Genomic DNA, 25,340 nt, shown 5'->3' with positions numbered 1-25,340 from the left:
TGTCATAAATAACTTCCTTTATTCTCGAATGAGCTGCAAATTGTGTACAAAATTATTTATAATCTTCAAAAATCTTCTTAATCTTCAAAAACCAAATACATGGGACTAAAAATGAAACAAATGTGAAAATAAATGAATGAAAATACATATTATATTCAACAGAAAAACTTCACACTTTAAGAATAAAATTTGCAAAATTTTGAATAAAATTGTTTAACATCAATAGAATTGTGGGGAGAATCATATTGCTAATGTATTGTCAGTATTCATCTATGAGAAGGTATCACAACATGGAAACGAGTTACTTATATACTAGTGAATTCAAATTGTATTTTGTAGTGGTAAACATACTACGGTACTAATTCTCCCCCACCAGAGTTTTATCTGTGGTATAATTCAATTAACACATACCACTAGTTGTTTCTTTCCGTTTCGTGAGAAGCCTTGAGAGTTGTAATAAGGTCACCGTACTTTTGAGGGCTGATCGTGAGAGCTGTAATAAGTTCACTCTCCTGTATTGCCATTTGAAGTAAAGTATGCACAGACCGACGTTGTGTGTGATCGAGACAGAGTAGCAACAGCGCGAGAAAAGTTAATAATGTCGCAGTCACAAGTAGCAAGTCAACTGTTCAATGTAGACGATCCTTGCGAAGAAGGCGTGTTCAGAACAAAGTGGTAGTTTCTGTGACGAACAGGTCACCAATGTGGGGAGAGTGATATCGACAATGTCAACATCCATTTATGAAAAGGTACCCCAACATACAGTACTAGCTCTGTCGGTTGGTCGGGGTGCCCGAGGCCGGAGTGGCCCTTTACCTCATGAATTGAAGGATCATTGTGGTGGTTCCTTACGGTCCTCGGAGCCTAAAAATAAAATTAGAAATCATATCGAGAAAATCATAGAAGCCAACATAGAATCGAGTTAATATTTCTTACATACCAGTGAATTGGAATTGCTGTTTTGTATTGGTAGACGCACTGCGGTATCGCAAACATAGGTGGCAGCTAAATGACATTTTTTTTACTTACAAGAGCACAATAAACATTATTAATCTTGAATGAAAAAATGATTCTGGACTGAAGATAAAGAAATATTACCCCTCGAAAATTCGAAGAGTAGTTTTATCATTCAGATGTAAAGATTAGCTAAATTTAAATTTCCACTTGAGTAAGTTTAAAAGTTTAGTCCGAAGAAGTTTGAAAGCGAAAGAATCGCCTCCAAGTCTAAGACGTGTCTCAGATTTAAAAAAAAAAATTTATATTCAGGCCTACAGTTCAATTTTTCTTCCACTTAATCTCTTCATATTTATAGATTTAGCAAAATGTTTCATCAGCAGATAAGAAAACCCTGGGCAGTGCATAAAGTTACGTATTGTATATCCTATAAGTCATCTCCATAAAAATTGACAGCCTGTCTCTTTTTTTTTTTCTGAAGAATCTGACTAAAACGAAATATAAGTAAGAGAAATCAAACATTTAGCAAAATTACTATATAAAAAGTCACATGCATTGGACCAAGATCCAAAGAAAGAGCATCGTGATGAATGCGATATTCGATACACAAAATTATCACCGGAAAAATTTTTTTTTTTTAAATATTTGAAAAAAATCATTTGAAAAAGTAAGTAAAAGACACAATTGTACCATCTTTTTAAACTGTTTTGATGTCCCTCACACGCGTAAAATATTAACCTTCGATAACTCAAAAACTGAAAGAATAACTTTTGTTGTGGAAACAATGAATTTGCATCAACAACAGACCATTCTGCTTTCATTCAAATCTAGCAGCTCATACCTTGATAAACATCTGTTCTAATAATCGGAATTATGAAAACTAATAAGTGTCGGTCTTAACAGCTCATAAGGGTGAACGCTAACTAATCAGTGCTAACTATTGACAAATTAATATATATTAATATATATTAATTAATTATGTTATGAATCAAGCATAACACACTCTTTCAGAACTTTTGTTAACTTTCGTCAAATTTTAATTATGTTTTTTATAACAACCAACAGTTTCTAAACAACTATCTCATGGTGCGTAGCATTTTTAGAAAGTGCTTAAATGTGCTTATATTCGATTTTCGTTTTTCAAAAGCCCTTAAAGGTGTTTTTTTCATTGGGTGTCTTTAAAAAATGCTTGATATTCCCTTTTCGAAAATAGATTTTTATCTTTACAATGTCTATTTTCGGCACGTATTATGCAAGAGCATAGTTTTCGCATTGTTCTGTACAACGTTTTAACAATTCATTTTACCACAATCCATTCCAATCAGTAGCATATAAAAGCAGCTATCATTTTACATATTTGATGAAATACTTGCGAGTCCGCATGTGCGTCTGCTGAGATGAGTTTTGAAAAATTTTAGCACTCTCATGTGTTGCATTTTGCTCGATATTCTCAATTTCAGGCTTCATTTTCCATCCTCATTTTTCGAACCGAAAAACCTATTAATCTTTTTATGGTGGCTAATATAATCAACAAAAATAGTTCTTTGTCAGAAACTTGTTATTTTACAATGATCATGTAAAGTCATGAAAAGTACAGATTCATGATTTATTTATTTTTATCTTTAAGATTGTATTGTATTCCCGTGTGTATACACCTCCCAGCTGGACAGTGGGAGCAGCAAACTAACACATCATAAGCATATTATTTACAACTGTCTTTCCAAAACTGATGTATGATTGTATAAAATTCAAATTAAATTTATACAAAAAGTTTTTGCAAAACTTTAATTACATTTAATATTTTCAAATTCTGCTAATTATATGTTAGATAAATCTTAGTTTTCCCAACAGTCACTGCTTGAATGCAGTAAAGTCACAGGAAAATTTGAACTTTTGAAAACAGTTGTAAAGGAATTTGAAAACTTTTTATTTACCACTTTGTACTAAAATTGAAGTACAAAGTGGTAAATAAAAGCAGTCAGCCAAAGTAGAAAAAAAGGAAAGGAAGGTTAGCAGATTATGAAAGCATGACTGCACATGGGAAAAGTGCAAAGTTTCAGAACAAAACGAGATTAGACATTTTGCAAATGGATATTTAATGTACAAATAATGACAGGTAATGAAACGGAAGATTTTTGTGTGATATAACATGCAGTATCTGCAAAACTAGGGGTGCACAGCTTAAGAAAATGAGATCCTAAACAAAATGAAATTTTCAAAAAATTATTCAAAAAAAAAAAAAAAAGAGAATGTGTAAAATTTTAAATCGCACTTTTGAGTCATCACTTTTTGACGCCCTTAATTTTCACAGATTTTATAGTAACTCTATGTCATTCCTAAAATCGCATTTTCAGCAGTTATTGTATGGAATTTCACAAGGTTTAAAGAAACCCAATGTTTTAATACGATAATGATATGCTAATTTAAAATTTTGGTGATCAGTTTTTGAGACCAGCTTTATTTTTACCAATTTCATCATAAATCAACGAGACCTTTCGATCTTACAAATACCGATATGTGGAGTTTTTCTTTAAAATGTTGATAGTATGAATACGAAAATATTATGAATTTCGAAGTTGAATCACAAATTTAAATAATCACATTAAACGCACTTTCTTTAAGCCAATTTTATCGGAAATCCAAAAAAAAAATTTAAACATGTAATGCCTGGTTTGCCCGAAAGAGGGAGCTAGGGAAAACTTCACCCATGATCCTCTCGGATTCTTCTGTAGAACGTTTTGTTTACAAGTAGATGTGTATATGTAGTACGAAAATGTTGTTTGATATTTGTTAGTGTTGTGTTTGTATTTTTTATATTAATTAAAATGTTATAAAAATAACATAGAGAGCTAGCCTGGTTTATTATAGTGGCGGCCCACCTATGGGGCCCGAAGTCGTCATTTTTATGCCTTCGGTCAAGAACCGAAAATAGTGATGTAGTGCAAATTTGCATCGCTTTCGTTTTCGTCATGATTCGTTTTCAAAATAGTTTTCGTCGAAATACCAAAGATAGGTAAACGTATACCTAAATCTGTTGCTCTTATGAAGTTCTACAATGTGAATATGTTCAATAAGTTAGATATTTCCGAATTAGAAATCCGAAGCGGAGATTTCGAAAATAATGATGCAGAATCAAACCTACAATTATTAAAATATGCAAGTAATGTTAAATATTTAAATTTTGGGCCGGCCGGCCAAACCAAAGTAAAGTAAAAAAAAAAAAAAAGGTTTTGTTCAATGAGTATTTAGTTTCATAAGTTTGTGTTTAAATTGTAAAGCAAAGCGCTTGTCATAGTTTTCAGCAAACATTGAAAAATGGTTTATAATATTGTTCTATAAATATTTTGTTTCATACTTTATATGTTCTAGATAAAAGAAGTGTATGTTAAATTTAGAAATATTTTGTGAAGTATTTTCAATATTTTATGTGAATGCTATTCTGAAGATTGTTTTTCTTTAGTTACATACCGAAATTTAAATTTTCTGTTTGAGTGTATAAGTAGTAATTAATTCCTCTCGAAAAGGAAGTGTGTAATTTGATTCTGGTATTTATTGCCTTAAATACATGGCGTCGTATTCTATTTCTTTCAAATCGAAAGTGCGGTAGATTTTAATTTATTGCTGAAATGAATATTCTTTTTGATTCTTTTGATGTTCTTAACGATTTATTATTCTTATTTTGATAAGTAGTATATATATATAAATAAAAAAAAGGAAGATAGGTTCTTTTTTTTTCAGGAGAAAAGAAAGAAGAAATATCTATTAAATAAAAATTTGCGGTTTGTTCTTTTGAATGATGACGTAATGTTTTTGATGCTTTGTTTTGAATATTTAAAAGAACACTAATTTTAAAGGAAATTTATTTTGTAGATTATTGTTATTGATTCTATTGATATTGTTGCTTTGATATTATTGGTATTATTTTGTAGATGACTGGTATTTATATTGTTGGTATTGATATTATTGGTATTATATTTGTTCATTATTGGTATTGATATTTTAATTTCTTTAAGAATTAATTTTATTATGGGTACTGTTTATTGCTATATAGTAGCATTTAGTTGTTTATTATCTCATGATAAAAGTGTGAACTGTTATATAATGCACAAAATTATAAATTTTATATGGTAATTAATATTTAAATGAATATTAATTAAGGTGTTAATTTAAAATTTTGTTAAATATCTTAATGAGTGGTATAAATTTCACCTTTTATTAGTAAAAAGTAAATAATATTTTAAGCACTGAATGTTTTATATCATGTATTGAAATAGTTAACGAAGCTCATGGGTGAAGGTAAGTTTTAACGAATTTTTAGTCTTTTTCTCATGTTGTTGTTAGAGGATTTTTAGGGAAAATATTTTTTTTTGTCAAAATGTCTGAGATTGACAAGGCGCGTAAGGATATTTTATATCAAGTAGCACTTGAGATGGAATTGGACGTTCAACCAACCATGAAAGTTGCAAAATTGCGTGAGCTTATAAAATCCTCCCCTCTGTTTAAAGACGAGGTCTTCGTAAATTCACTGGTCAAAAATATAGTTGAATTACGTGAGGAAGAACAACGTAAGGCAGACACCGAATTGGAAGAGAAACGTAGACAACAAGAATTCGAGTTAGAAAAACAAAAGATGGAAATGAATTTTGAGTTGGAAAAACTCAAACTGCAAGCTTCAGAACCTAAAGGTGCGGAGACTGGAAGCGTAGTACATCCGACATCTTATTCTGAGACCAGAGTAGATATTCAAAAGTTACTGCCTCCATTTAAAGCCGAAACTGATGATATTACCCTATTTCTGATATTGCTGGAAAGGCAGCTAAAGTTAGCGAAAGTGCCTGAGCAACTTTGGGTTTCCCACCTGTTAAGTCTGATACCAAGTTCGATTTCTACCCTCATAGCCCGTGAGTCTGAAGAAAATGCTTCAAATTTTAACTATGTAAAAGATTTGCTTCTCAAGCGTTTCAAATTGAGTTCCGAGAAATTTAGGCAATTATTTTTTGCTCATCGCAAGCAAAAAGAAAGCACCTGGCGTGATCATTATTTTGAACTGAGAGCTTATTTCGAGAATTGGTTGAATGAGCTGAATGTTACCACTTTTAAGGATCTTCAGAATCTGATCATTGCGGATCAAATAAAAAGAAGAGTTCCTCCTGATTGCAAGGAACATCTGTTGGATGAGTGGGAACAATTAAACTCGCCAGATACTTTAGCTGATAAGCTTGACGCCTACGACAACCTTAGATCCACTTATGTAAGGAAGGATACTGCTGTTAAAAGTAAGAGAGAAATCTTATCTCAGGATAGTTACTCGAAATTAAATAAGCCTAATTATGCAGTAAAAAGAAACGAGTTTTCCTCGAATAAAGAATCGAAGATATCTTGTTATGGTTGTGGAAAACCAGGGTTTATAAGAAAGAAACGCCCTAATTGTTCCGTTGCAGAACAGAAAGAAACTGTTGAAGCAAGGAAGGTAATGCTCTATAGTTGTAATACTTCGACCGGGTCAACTCCGAATATACCTATTACGATCTGCAATAAGGAGGTATATGTCTGTGCAGACACAGGAGCAAACCGTTGTATTGCAGGTGAACGCATGTTTGAACTATTCAAGGAAAATCAAGTAGCATTGAAAAAGCACACTCATAATGTTACATTAGCTGATGGTGTGACCCAATCTAGAGAAACTTTGTCAGCTGTACTGCCAGTAACTATTGAGGGTAAAATTATTGAAACAGAATTTATAGTTTTACCTGAAGCTAAAGGTAACAGAACCTTGATGGGTATAAATTTTTTAAAGAAGGCTAATATAGTATTAGCAGCATCAACCAAGTCTTGGTATTTTGGTGATAATCCTAAGAAAAGGTATTCACTAGTTGAGGATTGCGAATCCACTGAACGCATTCCTGTAGCGAAGGTTGAAGTTAACCAATTTGCTTTGCGTAAAGATGAAGGAAAAGGTCTTACGCCTGATCAGAGAAATCAAATTAATGCTCTTCTTAAAAAGTATGAAAGATGCTTTCAACTAGGGGGAGAAGTTACTCCATTCGCCGAACATCATATTGAGACGGGAAATAATCCTCCTGTTGCAACGCCACCATACAGAATGACGCCTGTTAAAAAGGAAATTCTCAGGAAAGAACTAGACAATCTCTTGGCTCAAGGTGTCATTGAAGAATGCGAGTCACCGTACGCTTCACCTGTGGTTCTTGTGCCTAAACCGGATGGTAGCATGAGGTTATGTATCGATTACCGCAAACTTAATTCCCTCACTGTACCAGATACATATCCTTTACCATTAATGGATGAATTATTGCATGAGGCTAAGCATACACCTTATATGTCAACATTAGACCTTAGATCTGGTTATCATCAAATTGCAGTTTATCCACCAGATCAGGATAAAACAGCATTTGTTTGTCCCTATGGAACTTTCCGGTACTTAAGGATGCCGTTTGGTCTACGAAATGCTCCAGCCACATTCCAAAGGTTGATTGATCGTTTCAGAAGAGGCTTGAAGGATATATTAGCTTTATCTTATCTTGATGACATCTTTGTTTTGTCGGACACTTTTGAGAACCATCTCTCCGATCTTCAAGCAGTGTTTGAGAGGCTCATCGAATTTAAACTGAATGCTAAACGAGAGAAATGTCACTTTGCTTGTGAAAAAGTAAAGTACTTGGGACACTGGATAACGCCTAAGGGATTAGAACTTGATCCTGCTAAAGTGGAAGCTATAAACAATATACCCCAACCGAAAAATGTAAAGCAAGTGCAATCCTTTTTACAATCTTGCTCGTGGTATCGACGTTTTATCCCGAACTTTGCTGATATTTCGCGGCCACTCAGTAATCTAACAAAGAAGAGAGCCATTTGGAATTGGGGAAAAGCAGAACAACAAGCTTTTGAAACTCTCAAGAAATGTCTTGTTACTCCTCCAGTATTAAAACAAGCTGATTGTAAGAAACCATTCACCTTAAGAACTGATGCTAGTAACTATGCCTTAGGAGCGGTGCTTTTACAAGGAGAGGATAAGACAAATGAACATCCTATAGAATATGCCAGTCGACTTCTCACAGCAGCTGAAAGAAATTACTCAACCACAGAAAGAGAAGCATTAGCTGTCGTGTGGGCGCTTGATAAATTCCGCGGTTATATAGAAGGCCAAGAAATCACTGTGGCGACGGACCATCAACCATTAAAGTGGTTGATGAATCTGAAGTCACCGTCTGGAAGATTAGCCCGCTGGTCTTTGAAAATTCAATCTTATAACCTAAAGATCGAATATTTTCCTGGAAAATCGAATGTAGTAGCTGATATGTTGTCTCGACCTGTCTGTGATACTAAAGTAAACAATACAGAAATCTGTAATTTTGTGAGCGTAGATATGCCATCTAGAAGTCCTGCTAGCATTCGTGATGCTCAGCTAAAGGATGAAAATATTAAGAAAATAATCGAATGTTTTGAAAATAATAAGAAGGATAAAGATTTTGTGAACTGGTCAGATAAAGGATATTTGATGAATCAAGGGATACTCTATAGATATGCCCCAGACTCCGATGCAGAAGAAGCTCAACTTGTAATACCTTCCCAAGAAAGAGAAACTATCATGAAATTGCATCACGATTCTCCTACTGCTGGTCATTTTGGAGAGAAAGGAACTTACCAACGTATTTCTCAGAGATACTATTGGACCGGCATGAGATCTTATATTGAAAATTATGTCAAGAAATGTCCTGAATGCTGTCGTTTCAAAGCAACCAATCAAAAACCTGCTGGACTCTTAAGAACTCCAGCGTACGCTCAACGATTCGAGACTTTGAGTATAGATTTATTTGGACCGTTACCAGAAAGTAAAGAAGGCCACAAGTGGATCTTTATTATTGAAGATTGCGCAACTAAATGGGTGGAACTGTTTTCTCTTGTCTCAGCCACTGCACATGAGTGTGCAACTAAACTTATTGAAGAAGTTTTCCTGAGGTACGGAATCCCAAGGAAATTAATTAGTGATAATGGCCCACAATTTGTTAGTGCTGTGCTGCAACAGGTTTGTTGTACACTGGACATTGATCAAATCCTAACTCCACTTTACCATCCACAAGCAAATCCAGTCGAAAGAAAAAATCGAGACTTAAAACCTCGTCTTGCTATTCTTGTGGGAGATTCACATGATTCTTGGTCTGAAAAACTACCAAGCATTCGTTTCGCTCTTAATTCTTCTAAATCAGATACAACTGGACATACTGCTGCATATTTGCAGTTTGAGCGTGAATTGAGGACAATTGATGATGTAGCCTACGATCTAAAAGCTGTTCTTGACAATGATAACTTTGTTCCGGAAATTACGCCGTACTTGAAGAGATTGGCCTCAATCTCTAAGACTGTTAAGGAACGCGTTGAAATGAAACAGGACCAGAGAAAGACGTATTATGACCGGAACCGTAAAAAACTGTATTTTACTCCTGGCCAAAAGGTTTGGGTTGCTTTACATCCAATTAGCAGAGCTCACAACAAAAAAACAGCAAAATTTATGCCAAAACGCGACGGCCCTTATGTGATCCTAACTCAAAGATCACCAGTTTCATACGAGGTGGCCAGTTTGGACAGTCCTAACACACCTATAGGAACTTACCATGTTTCGGCATTAAGTCCGTTCGTTGAAATGGAGACTACTCCAATTGCTCCTCTGCGAAAAAGAGGAAGACCGAAGAAAAATGCTGTTTTAAAAGCGAGACGCTAATTAAAACAGAGGGGGAGGATGTAATGCCTGGTTTGCCCGAAAGAGGGAGCTAGGGAAAACTTCACCCATGATCCTCTCGGATTCTTCTGTAGAACGTTTTGTTTACAAGTAGATGTGTATATGTAGTACGAAAATGTTGTTTGATATTTGTTAGTGTTGTGTTTGTATTTTTTATATTAATTAAAATGTTATAAAAATAACATAGAGAGCTAGCCTGGTTTATTATAAACAGTAATTTCTAAACTTTTCCACATGATTTGAAAATCCTGTATTTTTACGTAGATATTATTACGCCAGTTGAGATTCAAATTGCACATTTAAGTAATAAATTTTTGATGTACTATATTTGTGCTAATTTCCTCGAAAATCCCTAGTTATTTTTCAGCAGTGAAAACATCGTATTTTCATAAAGTTATGAAAATCTTGATATTTTTAATGTGATATGAATCTTGAAGTTGAATCCCAACATTAAATAATCTCCTTTTTACACGTTTTGTGCCGATGTTAATGAAAACCTAAATGATTTTTTAAGCAGTTATTTTCGTTTTTCGAGTTGAGATATCACGTATTTCAAATTCTAATATCACGTATTTTTATTACAATATTATTACCATATGCGAATTTCAAATCTCCTATTTAAATAATAATTTTTTGACACACATTTTTAATGCCGACTTCATTGTAAATCTAAGTAATTCTTTATGTTTTATTGCAATTATTTCTTTCTATTTTTCAAAAATTTTTTGGGGCAATTGTGCTATGCATTCCCACGTAGTTTTAAAAATTCAAAAATTTTTAATACAGCATTCAAATTTTTTATCGTCCTTTTGACACGCTTAACTTGTGCTTATTTCATTCTAAATTTAAGTTTTTTTCTTCTTCTTTTTTACATAATTATTTCTATGTTTTTCCTCATGATTTTGATCCTATTATTTTTACTACTATGTTATTACGACATATGAATTTCTAAGCGTGCATTTATATAAAAGCAGCATAGCAAAATCAGCACATCACATCCTATACGAATGTGATGCCCTCGCCCTTACGCGCCTCACTACCTTAGGCAATCCATATCCTAAAGAGCTTCACCTTAATTCCATTAAGGGACTGTCAGACTATATTAATAAAGTAGGCGACCCGAGACAATGGAACTAGGAAAAATTGGGCTTGGAGTATGGTACAAAATGCAACATGTGCAGAGGTGCCACATATCTGACAAGCTCAAGCAAGAAGAAGAAGAAGAAGAGCATAGCATCATTTAAACCGCAATTTCAATGCTAAAAATAATATTTCCGGAAAAACCTATTTATGAAACAAAGTTAAAAATAAAGCCTATCAGAAACTCTATTAAGAATGCTGTGCTATCATAAAAACACCAATAAAACTAAATATAATATATGAAAGCGAAATAGAGAAAATAAAAATCTATCTTAATTCTCAAAAGGGAATTTTAAAGTAGAAAATCTCAGTTTTCCGATTTTCGAGAAAAAATGTTAATGAAAATCTAATGCCGAAAAACTTAACTTTTTCACATTGCCACATTTTTAGAAAAAAAGAAATTGCTACAAAATAAAGTTTATTGGAAACGCTCTTTAAAAAATGCTGTGTCATAATAAAAATGCTGTTAAATGAAAATAAATTAGAAAGAACAAAAGAAAAAAATAGGAAAACAATTATTCTTAGTTCCCAAAACAAACATTAAAAATCACAGTTTTCTATGTTACCGTTTTATATACATTACAGTACAGGAAAAAACTGACAATAAACAAATAGTCTAACTGAAACGTTCCGTTAAAATGCCACACTATAATAAAACATGCAAGATGAAACAAAAAAAAAAAACATCTCAATTATTTGAACTAAAAGTGTCTAAAAAATGACGAAATTGACTATAGTTAGAAAATGGGGAAGAAGTACGAAAAAGTATGGTTTAACATAAAGTAATCTAGTTTCAATCCTTCAAATTTCATTTTTCTATTAATCTTCCAGAAAAATTTACAAGCACATTAATTTTAAAACTTTACAAATATGTGAAAAAACTACTATGTCTAATAGAGTTAAAAATACGATTTCAGATTTTTTATTATGTCTACACAAATTCCAAAAAAAAGAACTTAATAGAAAAATACTTTTCCAAAAAATACTCTGCTGAATATTCGGCCAATCATTCTTGCAATTACATTTTTGACAAAAGAGCATAATATTTGTTACATCCCTAGCTATATTACAATATTATTACTAAGTTGAAGGATACAATATTATAATACAATATTATCGCAAAGTGGAAGAAAACGTGAATTTTAACTGCTCACTGTTTGTAATTTTGATCTCAATTTATTGTTGCTTAAATGATTTTATAAGGGAAAAAAATAAAATATTTACTGCATAAAAAATCTAATCATTCAATAGAAAGAAATAATAACTAAAGTTTATTACCAAATGATTATTGAATCTTATTTTGAACAATAAAGTTTTGTTTTTATTTTAGGCTTTAGCTTAAACCTTATGAACTTTCTTCAATTAAGATTACGCAATATGTATTTAATTTTTTTATACTTTCCATTTGTGAGCATTTTTTGTTATTAGAATTAATTTTAAATTGAGCTTTTGTATTGCGTGATAAAATAATATAAAAAAATTTTTAAACAAACATTTTTCTTTAATGCTTATTTTTTTTAATTTTATTTATTTATTTATTTTTGATAAATCTATTTTTGATATAAAAATTATTTTTTTAAAAAAAAGGTATTAATTTTTTTTGGAACAAATTTTAATAATTAAAAGCATTTAATTTTCTGCAAATATATTACTCAATTTACTGTGGGATGGAGAGAGGTCGCACCCCGAGAGGTTCCACTGAACATAAAAGAATACATTGTTATTACCAGCATTGTTTGCAGTAACAGAGTGATCTGAAACTGAGACATCTGATGAGTTGCCTTGAGATTTGACAGATGGATTTTGTTGACTAGATGTAGAATACAATGATGACTGTGAATGAGAAACTTCACGACTAAAGGTTGTTTCTACTTTTGTATAACTTTCAAATGAAGATTGAGATATTACTTCGCAAGACTGTGATGTCATTACTTGGGCGTGGTTAAAATCAAGTTGATCAAACATGCATATGTCATCTGAAGAAGCACTTTGATTTACTAAAACATACAAAAGAAATGCATATAAAAATCATTTGTTTAAAAAGAAAATATTAATATTAGCTAGTAAAAAATTTAACATTTTAGCAAATAATGCATTTTAAATTTGTTTTTATCAGGATTGGACGGGTTAAACTGAATAAAATTTGTCAACAAAAAAAAAATCTCGGCAGATTTTATAGAATTTTCTGATTTTTGTATTATAAGATTTATAACATAATTTTTCAGTTAGGCCTTATTCTTAAACATAAAATATTATACTGCCATTTAAGATTGAAAATAAAAAATGTTTTTTACAAATCCAATTTTTTTGGAAAAAAATATCAAGCCTTAAGGCACCTCAAACATATATTTGTTCATTTTCCAAGAAATTTTGGGCATTTCAGTTGAATATACTGACATTTATCCTAATTTTACACAATGATAAAATTCCTTGACTTATTTCTTTTTGGTGGTGACCCGGGAAAAAATTACCATAATTTTACCCCACAAGTTAAATATTTTTTGAAATAATAATAAGAAGAATGCTGATAAGAAACTATAGAAATGTTTTTTAAAACAAATTCACTAGTTTGTAAATATTATTCAGTCCTACATCATTTTCTACTAACTGAATCAGTAGGCAGTTTTTTGATATTCTTATGTGTCTAAGATGCTGAGCTAAATTGCCCTAAAATGATGACAAAAATCTTTCAAAAATTTATAAAATCCTAAATTGCCAGAAAGACTGTGAAGGCAAAACACTAATTAATTTGATTGATCATTATTATTTAAGAAACTTCTTTAACTATAAGTTGAATGGAATTATTATTAAAATTTTAAAACTAAGTAAAAATGGTGTAAAATTAAAAAAAAAACCTAGTTTTTAAAAAATACTTTTTTTGTAAATTATATATGTTATACTTTAAATTGCAGTTTGTATAAATTTTAATTTAAAAAATTGAATTTCAGAATCTTGAAAATACAATGCAAGTGCGAAAATATCCATTTCATAAAAATTAACTTGAGCTTAATAACATATTTAAAAATCATATTTAGACAGCGGTTTGGCTACTGATCATATTGTTTAAAGAAATAATATAGTGAATTTTCTCAGAAAAAAATTCTAAAACTTTTACAATTTTCATTTTACTATTTAAGATAATAAGGTTTGACTTTTACATGAACAAAATACGACTATAAATACTTTTTAGTTAAATAAAGATAAGGAACATAACAGTGGCCTCATGAACACTTTTCACCACTAATGCTTGAACTTTTTTTCTTTCATGAAAATATTTCATGAAAAATATTTTGACACTATCCAAGGGAAGGTTATATATTGAGAAAAGAGAATGTCACATTAACAGACATATAAAATATATAATAACTATATTAAAACCATAATAAAAAAAACCTACAGTTTTAAAATACAGGCTGAAAGGTGTGATTGATGACGCTGTTGCAGAATGATTCAGTGGTGAATGGGTGCATTAATTAAAGAAACCATATTTAATAACAAACAAATTTAATAATAGTAACAATAAAAAATATATGATACGAAAAGGGGCTCTCCAATGAGCCATCCAAATCAATCCATTGCCTGCCACATAAGTGTTTACAGAATTATAATGAGTTAGTGATTACAACGCCCTCTTCTGGTCAAGCAGAAATTTGTAACACTCCCCACCTGAACTCTTTTGAGTTCACTTACCATAAATTTGCAAAACAAATTTTTTTCAAGAACAATATTAGTTGAAATATAAAAAATTTATCCTTAGCAGAAATTCTCAATAATAATAATTAAATGAATGTTCAATAATAAAGATAACAATATAAAACAATCAATTATAACATATGCATATAATCAAAATATATATTTTACACATTGCAATAAACATTTTGTTTAAGGGTTAATTTCTAAATTACTTACAAGTTGAACTGAGCGTCTTATATCTCCTTTAGGGGTTTTTATCAAAAGAGATCGAATGTTCCCATCTCGCCCCTGATACACTTCCAAAATTCTTCCCAGCATCCACATATTTCTGGGATAACGCTCATCATTGATTAAAACAATATCATTTACCTTAAATGATGTTATCTTACCTGGTGGTGAAGAAATATAAGCAGATCTTAGATGCAGTAAATATTCCTTCCTCCACCGATTCCAGAAATGATCCAATAGTGTTTGTTGGTATTTATACCTTTTAGTTAATGAATCTCTATTTACAATCAAATCATTTGGTTTATACTTAACAACAGGTAAAGACATCAATCTTTTACCAACTAAAAAATGAGAAGGTGTAAGTGGAGAAGGTTCTAAGGGTTCGTTATATAGATACGTAATAGGCCTTGAATTTATAATGGCTTCAATTTCCAAAAAGACAGTTTCTAATTCTTTAAGAGTTAGAGAAGATTTACCAATAATTTTCTTTAAACAAGTTTTAACAGTACGTATCTGTCGTTCCCAGAAACCTCCCCACCATGGACTTTTTTCTACAATAAATTTCCAAACAATATTTTTAGATGCAGACATATTTTTTACCTGAGGATCATTAATTTGATTCCACCATTTTTTCAGTTCATTATTTGCCTTTTTAAAGGCTTTTGCATTATCTGAATACAAAATCGAACACAATCCTCTACGAGAAATAAATCTTCTAAATCCCAATAAAAAAGAATCAGTATTCATATTAATAACTAGCTCTAAATGCACAGCTCTAGTAACTGCACAGGTAAAAATTAACAAATAACACTTATTATTAGAGTCAGTAACAAAAAAAGGTCCAGCAAAATCTACACCAGAAATATCAAAGGGAGGTTGTTCTTTAATTCTGTCAGGTGGTAACGGAGCTACCACTTGAGTACCAGGTTTTACCTTATATCGTCTGCATATTAAACAGTTTCTCAAAACCTTTTTGACAAATTGTTTACCTTTGATTATCCAATATTGTTCCCTTAAGTGAGTTAAAGTAGAATCTACACCTAAATGACCTATTTTAACATGAGCATCTAATATAACTAATTCAACAAATTTATCATTAGAAGGAAGTAGTACAGGATGTTTTGTTTTCACATCATCGCTTGAGAACTGCAAACGTCCCTGTAAAAATAAAAGATTATCATCATTAAGTTTACAATAGAGATTGAAAATTCGTGAATGTTTACTCAAAGTATTTTGAGAGAGGAGTTGTTGGATTTCACTCTCGTAATGCAAGAGTTTAACAGTTTTAATCTAGGAATGCAAAGCATTCTGAAGTTCAAAAGCACTAATAGGTCCTTTCAACTTCGAAGAATTTGGCTTGGCATTATGGGCAAACCTTTTTACTCAAGCTGTTACTCTCAAAAGTCTAGTAAGATAGCTGTACTTGTTAATATCAATAAACTTTGTAAGAGAAATGTCAAAAGTCTTGTTTTGAGTCAAAGCGTTCACCACAACAGCTCGTTGTTCTTTCTTGACCACATCACTGGCATCAGGCTGGTTGCAAAACTCTACTGCAGGCCACAAGTTGACCGGATGGGATAACCAAACTGGACCGGACCACCACAGGGAACTCGACACGATTTTAACTGCAGATTCTCCCCTTGTAATGAAATCAGCAGGATTTTCTACACCGCTGCAATGGTTCCAACACTCTGGAAGCGTAAGTGTCTGCACTTCTGCCACTCGATTAGACACAAATGGTTTCCAAAGCTTTGAAGATCCTTTTATCCAGTGGATAACAATTTTAGAGTCACTCCAATAGTATATTTGTTGAGTGAAATTAGGAAAAACGTTTCGTAAATATTTCCCTAACCTAGCACCGACGAGAGCTGCCATCAGTTCCAATCTAGCCAAAGTCAAAGTTTTTAATGGAGCAACCTTGCACTTAGAAATAATGAATTTAACTTCAATATGTCCTTCAATTGGTGTATAACGAAGGTATGCCACGGCTCCGTAAGCCTTAGGACTTGCGTCAACAAATATGTGAAGAGAAACATCACTAATATCCGCCGTTGAACATAGTTTTCGTTCTATTATAACATAATTGTCCAAATCAGCAATTTCAGAACACCATTTCTTCCACTTTTTTACCAAATCGCTAGGTAAGTCTTCGTCCCATTTTAGACCTCGCTCCCAAATTTCCTGCATAATTATTTTAGCTCTAACTACAAATGGACTAATGAATCCACATGGATCAAAAATTTTAGAAATTATTCTCAACACTTGTCTTTTGGTGGTTCCTGATTCCAAGGAAAACCTTAACTCCTTTAAATCTAATTTAATTTTATCTTCAATAGGATCCCACTTTAATCCTAAGAAACCTGCTCCTTGCCCAAAATCAGTGTTTTCCTCATATCCGTTTTTACGCCAAAGTTCATTTAGTTCCATACAATTAGTTTTTAATTTCCTTAAATTAAATCCGGTGGCGCGTAATATTTCAATTGCCGACGAAGATAATTGATACGCATCCTGAATAGTTTTAGCACCATAATACAAATCATCTACGTATAGAGAATTCAACATTTCATAACAATTCGGTTGATCTACCTTAAATTTCCTAATATGAAATTTTAATACGCAAGCAAGAACAAATGATGACGTAGTTAATCCGAAAGGAAGGCGATTAAATTGAAGTATTCTTTTTGAATTATCTGTTTCATCCGAAACCCATAAAAATTTTAGATAATTTCTATCCTCTTCCGCAATTTCTATCATATGATAGGCCTTTTCCAAATCTCCGCAAAATGCGACTTGATTTTCTCGAAATTTAAGAATTATATCCAATAAATTTGGATAAAGATTAATTCCCGATTCAAGAGAATCATTCAAAGATTTTTTATTTTCATTTGCCTTACTACTACAATCGTAAACAATACGAACGCGACTTGTTTCTTTGTCATTCCTAATTACTGCACAATGAGGCATAAAATATCCTGAATTTAAGTTTTCATTTACACTATTCCCAACAATATTGCATTTTATTTGTTCGGAAACAATTTGTTTATACTGATCTAAAATTTCGGGATTTTTATTTAATTTATTCTCTAACGAATCAAAACGCCTTTTTGCAACCTCATAATTAGAGTCCATTTCCAAAGGAGGGCCTAAATTATCCTTCCACATTAATTTACATACGTAACGTTCTCCATTAAATCGCAAAGAATCCTCGAAATTTTTTATCAATAGATTATCCTTTTCTGAAAGACATATTTTTTCATTCGGAAACTCTTCTATTTCCCAAAATAGCTTAAGATAAAATAAAATAGAAGTAGAGTCCATAGTTAAGCATACATTCTCACAACTTTCGGCTGAGTCATGACCCAATTTATTATACCCAGAAAGTAACCATCCGAAATGGGAATTAATTAAACTTACATCTTCGTTTAATTTCATCCTTTCATTATAAACAATTCTCCAAAAAATACCACTCCCTATCAATAAATCGCAATTCGTGGTGTGAAATGAGTCAGCGAGTTCATATCCTTTAGTTTTTAACTCATTCATTAAGAGCACATCTGGCTTGTTCAAAGTTAGATTCGTAATAAAATTTGTTACTATGCAATCGATTTCGATCCACTTAGAACTATCACTTTTATTTATGAGCTTTAAGGAGATTATAGGATATTCTTTTTCACAAGCTTTAGTTTGGCCGAAAGAATAAATTGCTATTTTTTCATATCGTACGGGTTTTAATTTTAATTCCTTAGTTAATTTCGAGCTTATAAAATTCCTATGTGACGCATTATCCAGAATGGCGTTTGCCAAAATCGAATTTTTATCCGAACAAGCTAATACAGAACATGTTTGTAGAAAAGCTTTATCTTTGCAAAATATATTATTGTGTGAAACGGAAATATTCTCTACATTGATTTTTGAGTCAGACTGATATTTATTAGAGTTAGTATCGTTCTCCGAATCTTTCGTTTTTGTTTCATTAGCTCTATTTACATAATTTTGTGGTTTAAAAGTTTTCCTACAAACTGATTCGTGATGGTATTTAGAATTACATATTTTACATACAATTCCAGATCTACATAATTTACTGTAATGGTTTCTTTTGAAACAAACCCAACATCGTCCGTCAGACATAAGTTTACCAATTTTTGTTTCAACATCCAATTTTTTACAATCAACAGAATCATGCGAATTTATCAAACCACAAAAAATACAAATATTTTTTGACTGAGTATGCAAAGTTGAGGCTGTTGCTACGTTTTTAGGTTTAGAGTAATTCTTTTGATAAGTTTGTCCGCTTTGATAATTTTGAAAGGGGGTACGTTTAGATTCGTAATTTTTGGGGCTACTCATTACAGATTCACAAATTTCTCTAGACTCGACCTCGTTCCTTAAAAATGTCATTATTTCCGAAACTTCACAATTTTTGTTTTTATCACGTTTCCTATGAAATTCGAAAACTAATTCTTGGGGCAATAATTTCAATAACAATGGGTTTAATAAATGACCATATGATCCCTCGGTAACATTTAAAGCGCGTAAATTTCTTATGTTTACCTCTATTTCATCATATAGTTTACGCAAACCTTTAACGTAAGATGAGTTTCTAACCGGCTCCAAATTTAGTAATTTAGTCATATATGAATTTATAATGAAATCTGTTCTACCATAACGCTGTTTTAATAGTTCAATGCAAGAATCGTAATTTTTATCGTTTAATTCGAATCCAGCAACAACATTATAGGCGGGGGGAGAAAGAAGGGATTTTAGGTACTGAAATTTTTCAATTTTAGAAAGGGAATCATTTGTACCTATCGCGCTATTAAAGCAGTTAAGGAACTCCGTGAAATTGGAATCACCAGGAAAACGAGGAATTTCTAATTTAGGTAATTTAAGGGCCGAAAAGGTGTGTTCTACAGTTTCAGTAGAAGTATTATGACTTAATTCAGCTACATGATTTATTTCCTTGTTCATTTCTTTAATTTTACTTTTTAGCTTTATTTTAGTTGAAAGAATTTTTTCATCGTACTCTTCTGATACCTTAATTTCAGTTTTAAATTTTTCTGGATCCGTAATGAGGTCTTCTATATCCGAATCATGTTTTTTAAGAATTTGTTCTTTAGTTTCTAAAAGTTCTAGCAGTTCTGCAAGTGGCGTATCAGTTTCCGCTTGCTCTTCCAAATTTATTCTTTTAATTAATTTCGTTATACCGCTTCTTATTTCTGTAAGTTTATTAATCTTATCCATTTTCAAATAGTAATATATATAATATATAAGTGATAAAGTCTCCTATCTTGCAATCCAAATCCAAATAATGTGCCAAATTCAATAATGCAATAGTCCAATTATGCAATAATGTCCCAGTTTTGCAAGATCGGGAGTAGTTATACACCGATATTATAATTCCTCTTTGTACTAACAACCTTTTGTCGTACAGTCCAATTTTTATTTTAGCGATATTCCCGGCCGATGCACCATGTTGCAGAATGATTCAGTGGTGAATGGGTGCATTAATTAAAGAAACCATATTTAATAACAAACAAATTTAATAATAGTAACAATAAAAAATATATGATACGAAAAGGGGCTCTCCAATGAGCCATCCAAATCAATCCATTGCCTGCCACATAAGTGTTTACAGAATTATAATGAGTGAGTGATTACAACGCCCTCTTCTGGTCAAGCAGAAATTTGTAACAGACGCTATACCCCTGCCACACCTGCTTCTTTTCAACCTACTTTTGTTTGATTATCTTGTGCAAACTTGCTTTCTCTACCCTGCTAATCCACTCCTTTGTTTCTTGTTATAACATGTTTGAGATTTTCTGCTGCATCTCAGTGTTTCTTTCATTCTGTGTCTAACACCGAGTAAGTACAGTATGCCTGTTAGTGGCATATTATTTGTGATATTTTCAAGTAGTTTAAACTTCATCCATTTAACAATATATTTTAGTTTCAAATTACTTGTGAGAAAGTATAAATATAACATTTAAAAAAATTGTTTTATTCTAACACAATTTAAAAACTCAATTTTCAACTAATTATGATTTAAAAAAAGCCAATAAAAAAGAATTTAAGAAAATTTAAATAAAGAGTAAGTATAAAAAAATATTCTTAAATATTTCAAAATAAGAAAGTAATAGTTTTCCAACAAAAAAAAGAATTTAAGAAAATTTAAATAAAGAGTAAGTATAATAAGAGTAGTAATATTTCAAAATAAGAAAGTAATAGTTTTCCAACAAAAACTTTGAATAACATTTAATGTGTTAAAAAACTTTTTCTAAAGTCATAGATTTAAATTTATAAATTTCAAATAATAAATAAAAATACAAAGATATGTGTGTAAACAACTAGCATTTCCTAATATAATTAAATCCATTGAAAATTTTTCAATTGAAAATATTTCACTGGGAATGATTTTAAGTTAATCAACAAATAATATGGACAAAATTTCATAAATCCGCAGTAATTTATGTAATGAATAAATCCTTAAAAAATCAATATCTTTTTTTATTAAGTGTAGAGGTAGTTTAGTGGTTAAATATAGTATGTGGAGGGGGGAATTCAAATTTTGAAAATACTGAAATCCTAAGAATAGGTTAGAATTTACTTTTAACAGTTTTCAGTAAAAAAAAAAAGATTTGTAACCAGGTTTTAGAAATTTCCATGCAATATTAAAATGCTTTTTATAAATCATATAAAATGTCACAAAATGATTTTTACAAGGCTTGTTCCTCAAAAACAACAGGTAGCATTACAACAAATGATTAAGTTGACTTCGATATAAAAAAAAAAACTTTCTAATTTGTCACATAAAAGTGTAGAGTTAATTTAATTACATAAATACGATATATTCTCAATAATAAACTGGCAAAATTATATTCGTAAGCATAAACTGTCTGCCATACAAAATTAAATTATTAAAAAATAGATCAAAGTAGCTTAAAAATTAAAGGTAAAATATAAGTTACAGTAGATTTTTTAATAATCTCCTAAATAAAATAAGTAATTAATGTGGTAAATCATAAATTAATATAACCAAATCGTGTGTTTATAAGCTGTTATATTATCATACATTGATTTCGTTTCACGCAATCCAATTATATTAAATAATAATCCCAAGAAACTGAAGCGGTAAGATATTGCTTGATTAAAAACCTCATTCACTTCAGAAATAAAAGATATGAATAACTGACAAGTCCTGAAAATTGACACCTTTTTTTGAGCACTTAAAAATGTCGAATATTATCCCCAATTTGTATACTTTTGAAGTGAAGTTTTTAATCAAGTAAAATCCAATTATGCGTTTGATATTGTTATTTTGTTGAAAAATGTGACAATTATAAGATATTACTAGCTTGTTAATTATTTTTATCAAGGAATATGGAATAAAACTAATGATTTTAATATTCTAAGAATGAATTAAAAATAGTGGATTTAATGCAAAAATAGTAATTTAAACTTTAAAATTTTTTTTAAGGAATCTCAAAATCTAAATTAATGAGAAATGCCTTATCTGAAAATATTGAAATAAATAAATGCAAAAAGTTGTGAAAATGCAAAATAATTACTCAAACATTAAATTTATAAAAGTTAATTTTTTTTAAAATACAAAAAAAAAAAACAAAAAAAAATTTTTTTTTATAATACAAAAAAAAAAACAACAAATTAATGGTATTTTTCTGATATACGTGTTGCTTGTAATAATTTTTCATGTTGCTTGAAATAATTATTAAATGTTAATTATGATAGTAATATTCTAAGAATGAATTAAAAATAGTGGATTTAATGCAAAAATAGTAATTTAAACTTTTAAAAATTTTTTTAAGGAATCTCAAAATCAAAATTAATGAGAAATGCCTAATATGAAAATATTGAAATAAATAAATGCAAAAAGTTGTGAAAATGCAAAATAATTACTCAAACATTAAATTTATAAAAGTCAATTTTTTTAAAAATATTTATACAAAAAAAAAAACAAATTAATGGTATTTTTCTGATATACGTGTTGCTTGAAATAATTTTTCATGTTGATTGAAATAATTATTAAATGTTAATTATAATAATTATTATAGAAATATAATGTTATTAAAATCATAAACATTATTAACTAAATTTGAATTCAGAAGACTACAGGAATTATTATTTGTTTAAATATGTTATAGTTTACTTGTTTTATGATATACAAAAAAATCTAAGTACTACTACTATTAGAATAAGTTTATTATTGTATACAACAAGAAGGTTGTACTAGTTTCCATTCCTTTCATTAATTTTTATTTTTTTCAGTATGTGCTGCCTTTAAGTGTGCTTTTTGTGTGAATCTAAAGTTTAATATATGAAGCAAAACTTTTACTTACTGGAAACTTTCTTAAGGATTGATGAAGATATCATAGACAGAATTTCTATCAGGCGACTGGAAAAAATAAATCATAAAATGCAAAAATAATTATTTTAAAAAATATTAAAGAATAATTTAAAGCAAATATAAAGTAAAGTGAACTCTAAGATGGATCATGTTACAGAAGTTTAACAAGATATACTTAGTATGCAGTGCACAAAAACAAAAGAAAACAGACCACCATGAATAACTTCAACTAAATGACTTCACATTCTGGGACTTAATCTTATTGGTTCTAGGGGGTGACTTCAAATATGATAATTATTTAGTGCAGACGATATTTTTATGTTGCAAAATCAGACACAAAAACTTACTTTCTCTGAATAAATATACTTTTTTTTAAAACAAATTTGGATATCTAATCCAAAAAATGCAGGGGTAGCCGCACTCTGGAAAATATGGTCCTAATAGTTTAGTCAGAACAGCGGTCCAAACTTTTGACCCCTTAATGTTAATTTAACTTTTTGCATATTCCGCCATATCACGAGAATTTTTTAAAGGTATTGAAACATTTTTGGATACAGTTATAAAATCTGTTCATCTAAAGATAATCCCATGCAATATTTTTCACTATTTTATTTAATAATAGTCAAAAAAAATTTGAATTGTAATGTATAAAATTTTTTACACCATTATAAAGTATCTAATTTTAGTTGGCAAAATACAAAATTGAGCGAAATCTCAGGAATTATTGAAACGATTGTGCTCAAATTTTGTAGTTTGCCATGTAAAATCAGATATTTTAAAATGATGTAAAAAATTTTAAACCTTACACTTCAAATTTTTTTTGACTACTTTTAAATAAAATATTAAAAAATAATAAATATTTACTAAATTAATTTTTTGCATGGATTATCTTTAGTTAAATTAATTTTATAATTGTTTGCAAAAATCTTTCAATTTAATTTCTCGAGAAATGGCGAAATACGCAATAAATAAAATGAACAGTAGGGGATCCAGACTTTGAATCACTCTCCTGACCAAACTATTAGGACCTCATTTCCCAGAATGTGGCTACCCCTTTTATTTGGGAGGGTGGCAGAATACTAAATCTGCGAGAAAAAAAAATAGGTTTATTCAGAGGAAATACATTTTTGTGCCTGATTTCGTAACTGAAAATATCATCTTCACTAAATGATAGTATATTTGAAATCATCCCTTGAACCACTAAGATAGAGTCTAAGAACGCGAAGATCTGATCATTAGATCAAAAGTTATTCAGTGTAGCCGGGTTGATTTTCTTTCTTTGGCACACTATACAAAAAATGAGCAAAGTATCCTCCAGAAAAATAGAAATTTGATAAATTAAGTATGAACAATTATGAATAATGAAATATATTTCAAAAACAAAATAATTATTTAAAATACTGATTACAGACGTAACTTACAGAATTAGACAATGATTGCTTCTTAATAGACGGGGACTGTCTGTTAGCTAAACTGCCTTTGTTTGCCAATTCAGCCTTTGCTTTAGCTGCACTTGTATCAAGTAGCTTAGTGTGAGGAACAGCTGTATCAAATAAAATTTCACAATCTGGTCGTCTTTCTAATGTGGCACGTTTATCACAATACTCATCATCCGGACTAAATGGGGACTACAATTCACAATCTGATGTTTCACCATCAGACAGATCAAAGCACTGAACTTCTAAAAAAATAATCAATCCTTCTGAAATCAGATGTAAATTTCATTTTAGTAATTATTAAAATCATTCACAAGAAAAATATACATATAAAGTATTGCTTCTTTAAACTGGATATTTTTTTCAATAACGTTTAAATAGTTTGCTAAATACGGCGGTATTATTTAGCCTACCTCAGACTGCATCTCTTCATGTTAGTATTAAAAGGCAGTTGCAACATTTATTTCACACTAATTACACAAAAGTTAATACTATATTGTACCTCTATTCTGATTAAGTATAATTTCAATTACCATAGAATAATTCTTGTATAATTCTCAATTATGCCATATTTTTAATATGATTCATAATAGTTCGTTATTCTAAACTAGTATACTGAAATAAGTTATTTAATGTTTTTTTTTCCTTCATTCCTTAAATAATAATTTTTAGAATTCAAAATTTAACCTCCTACATCAAAAGAAACACATTGTTATATAACTGCAACTATGTTACAGAGTGAATCATAACTGAGCTGAACTTTTAGCTATAA

The 25,340-nt window shown here is 30.4% G+C and overlaps 1 protein-coding gene across 2 annotated transcripts; it reads right to left on the bottom strand.

Moving 5' to 3' along the window:
- LOC147816690 (uncharacterized) lies at nucleotides 1-24,693 on the bottom strand. Of its 2 annotated transcripts, XM_087150336.1 has the most exons (4): nucleotides 24,554-24,693; nucleotides 23,125-23,180; nucleotides 12,577-12,846; nucleotides 1-864 (listed from the first exon to the last, which is right to left on the bottom strand). In XM_087150336.1, exons 2-4 carry the CDS (start codon nucleotides 23,156-23,158, stop codon nucleotides 833-835), a joined length of 336 nt encoding a protein of 111 aa, XP_087006462.1. In that variant the 5' UTR covers nucleotides 23,159-23,180; nucleotides 24,554-24,693; the 3' UTR covers nucleotides 1-832. The 2 variants fall into 2 exon arrangements, with proteins under 2 accessions (XP_087006462.1, XP_087006461.1); XM_087150335.1 differs by lacking the exons at nucleotides 1-864; nucleotides 23,125-23,180; nucleotides 24,554-24,693 and adding an exon at nucleotides 14,247-18,737 and having other exon boundaries at nucleotides 12,736-12,846.
- Nucleotides 24,694-25,340: the final 647 nt, after the last annotated feature.

Source organism: Parasteatoda tepidariorum, chromosome 1 (genome assembly GCF_982258835.1).
Source record: "Parasteatoda tepidariorum strain Cologne lab strain chromosome 1, Ptep-v5.0, whole genome shotgun sequence".
Lineage (NCBI taxonomy): Eukaryota > Metazoa > Arthropoda > Arachnida > Araneae > Theridiidae > Parasteatoda > Parasteatoda tepidariorum.
This window is presented reverse-complemented; position numbering and strand designations above follow the sequence as displayed.

Bases quoted from the DNA above. Each gene is read 5' to 3' on its own strand.
- LOC147816690 (XM_087150335.1), bottom strand. From the start codon at position 18,313: ATGAATGAGTTAAAAACTAAAGGATATGAACTCGCTGACTCATTTCAC.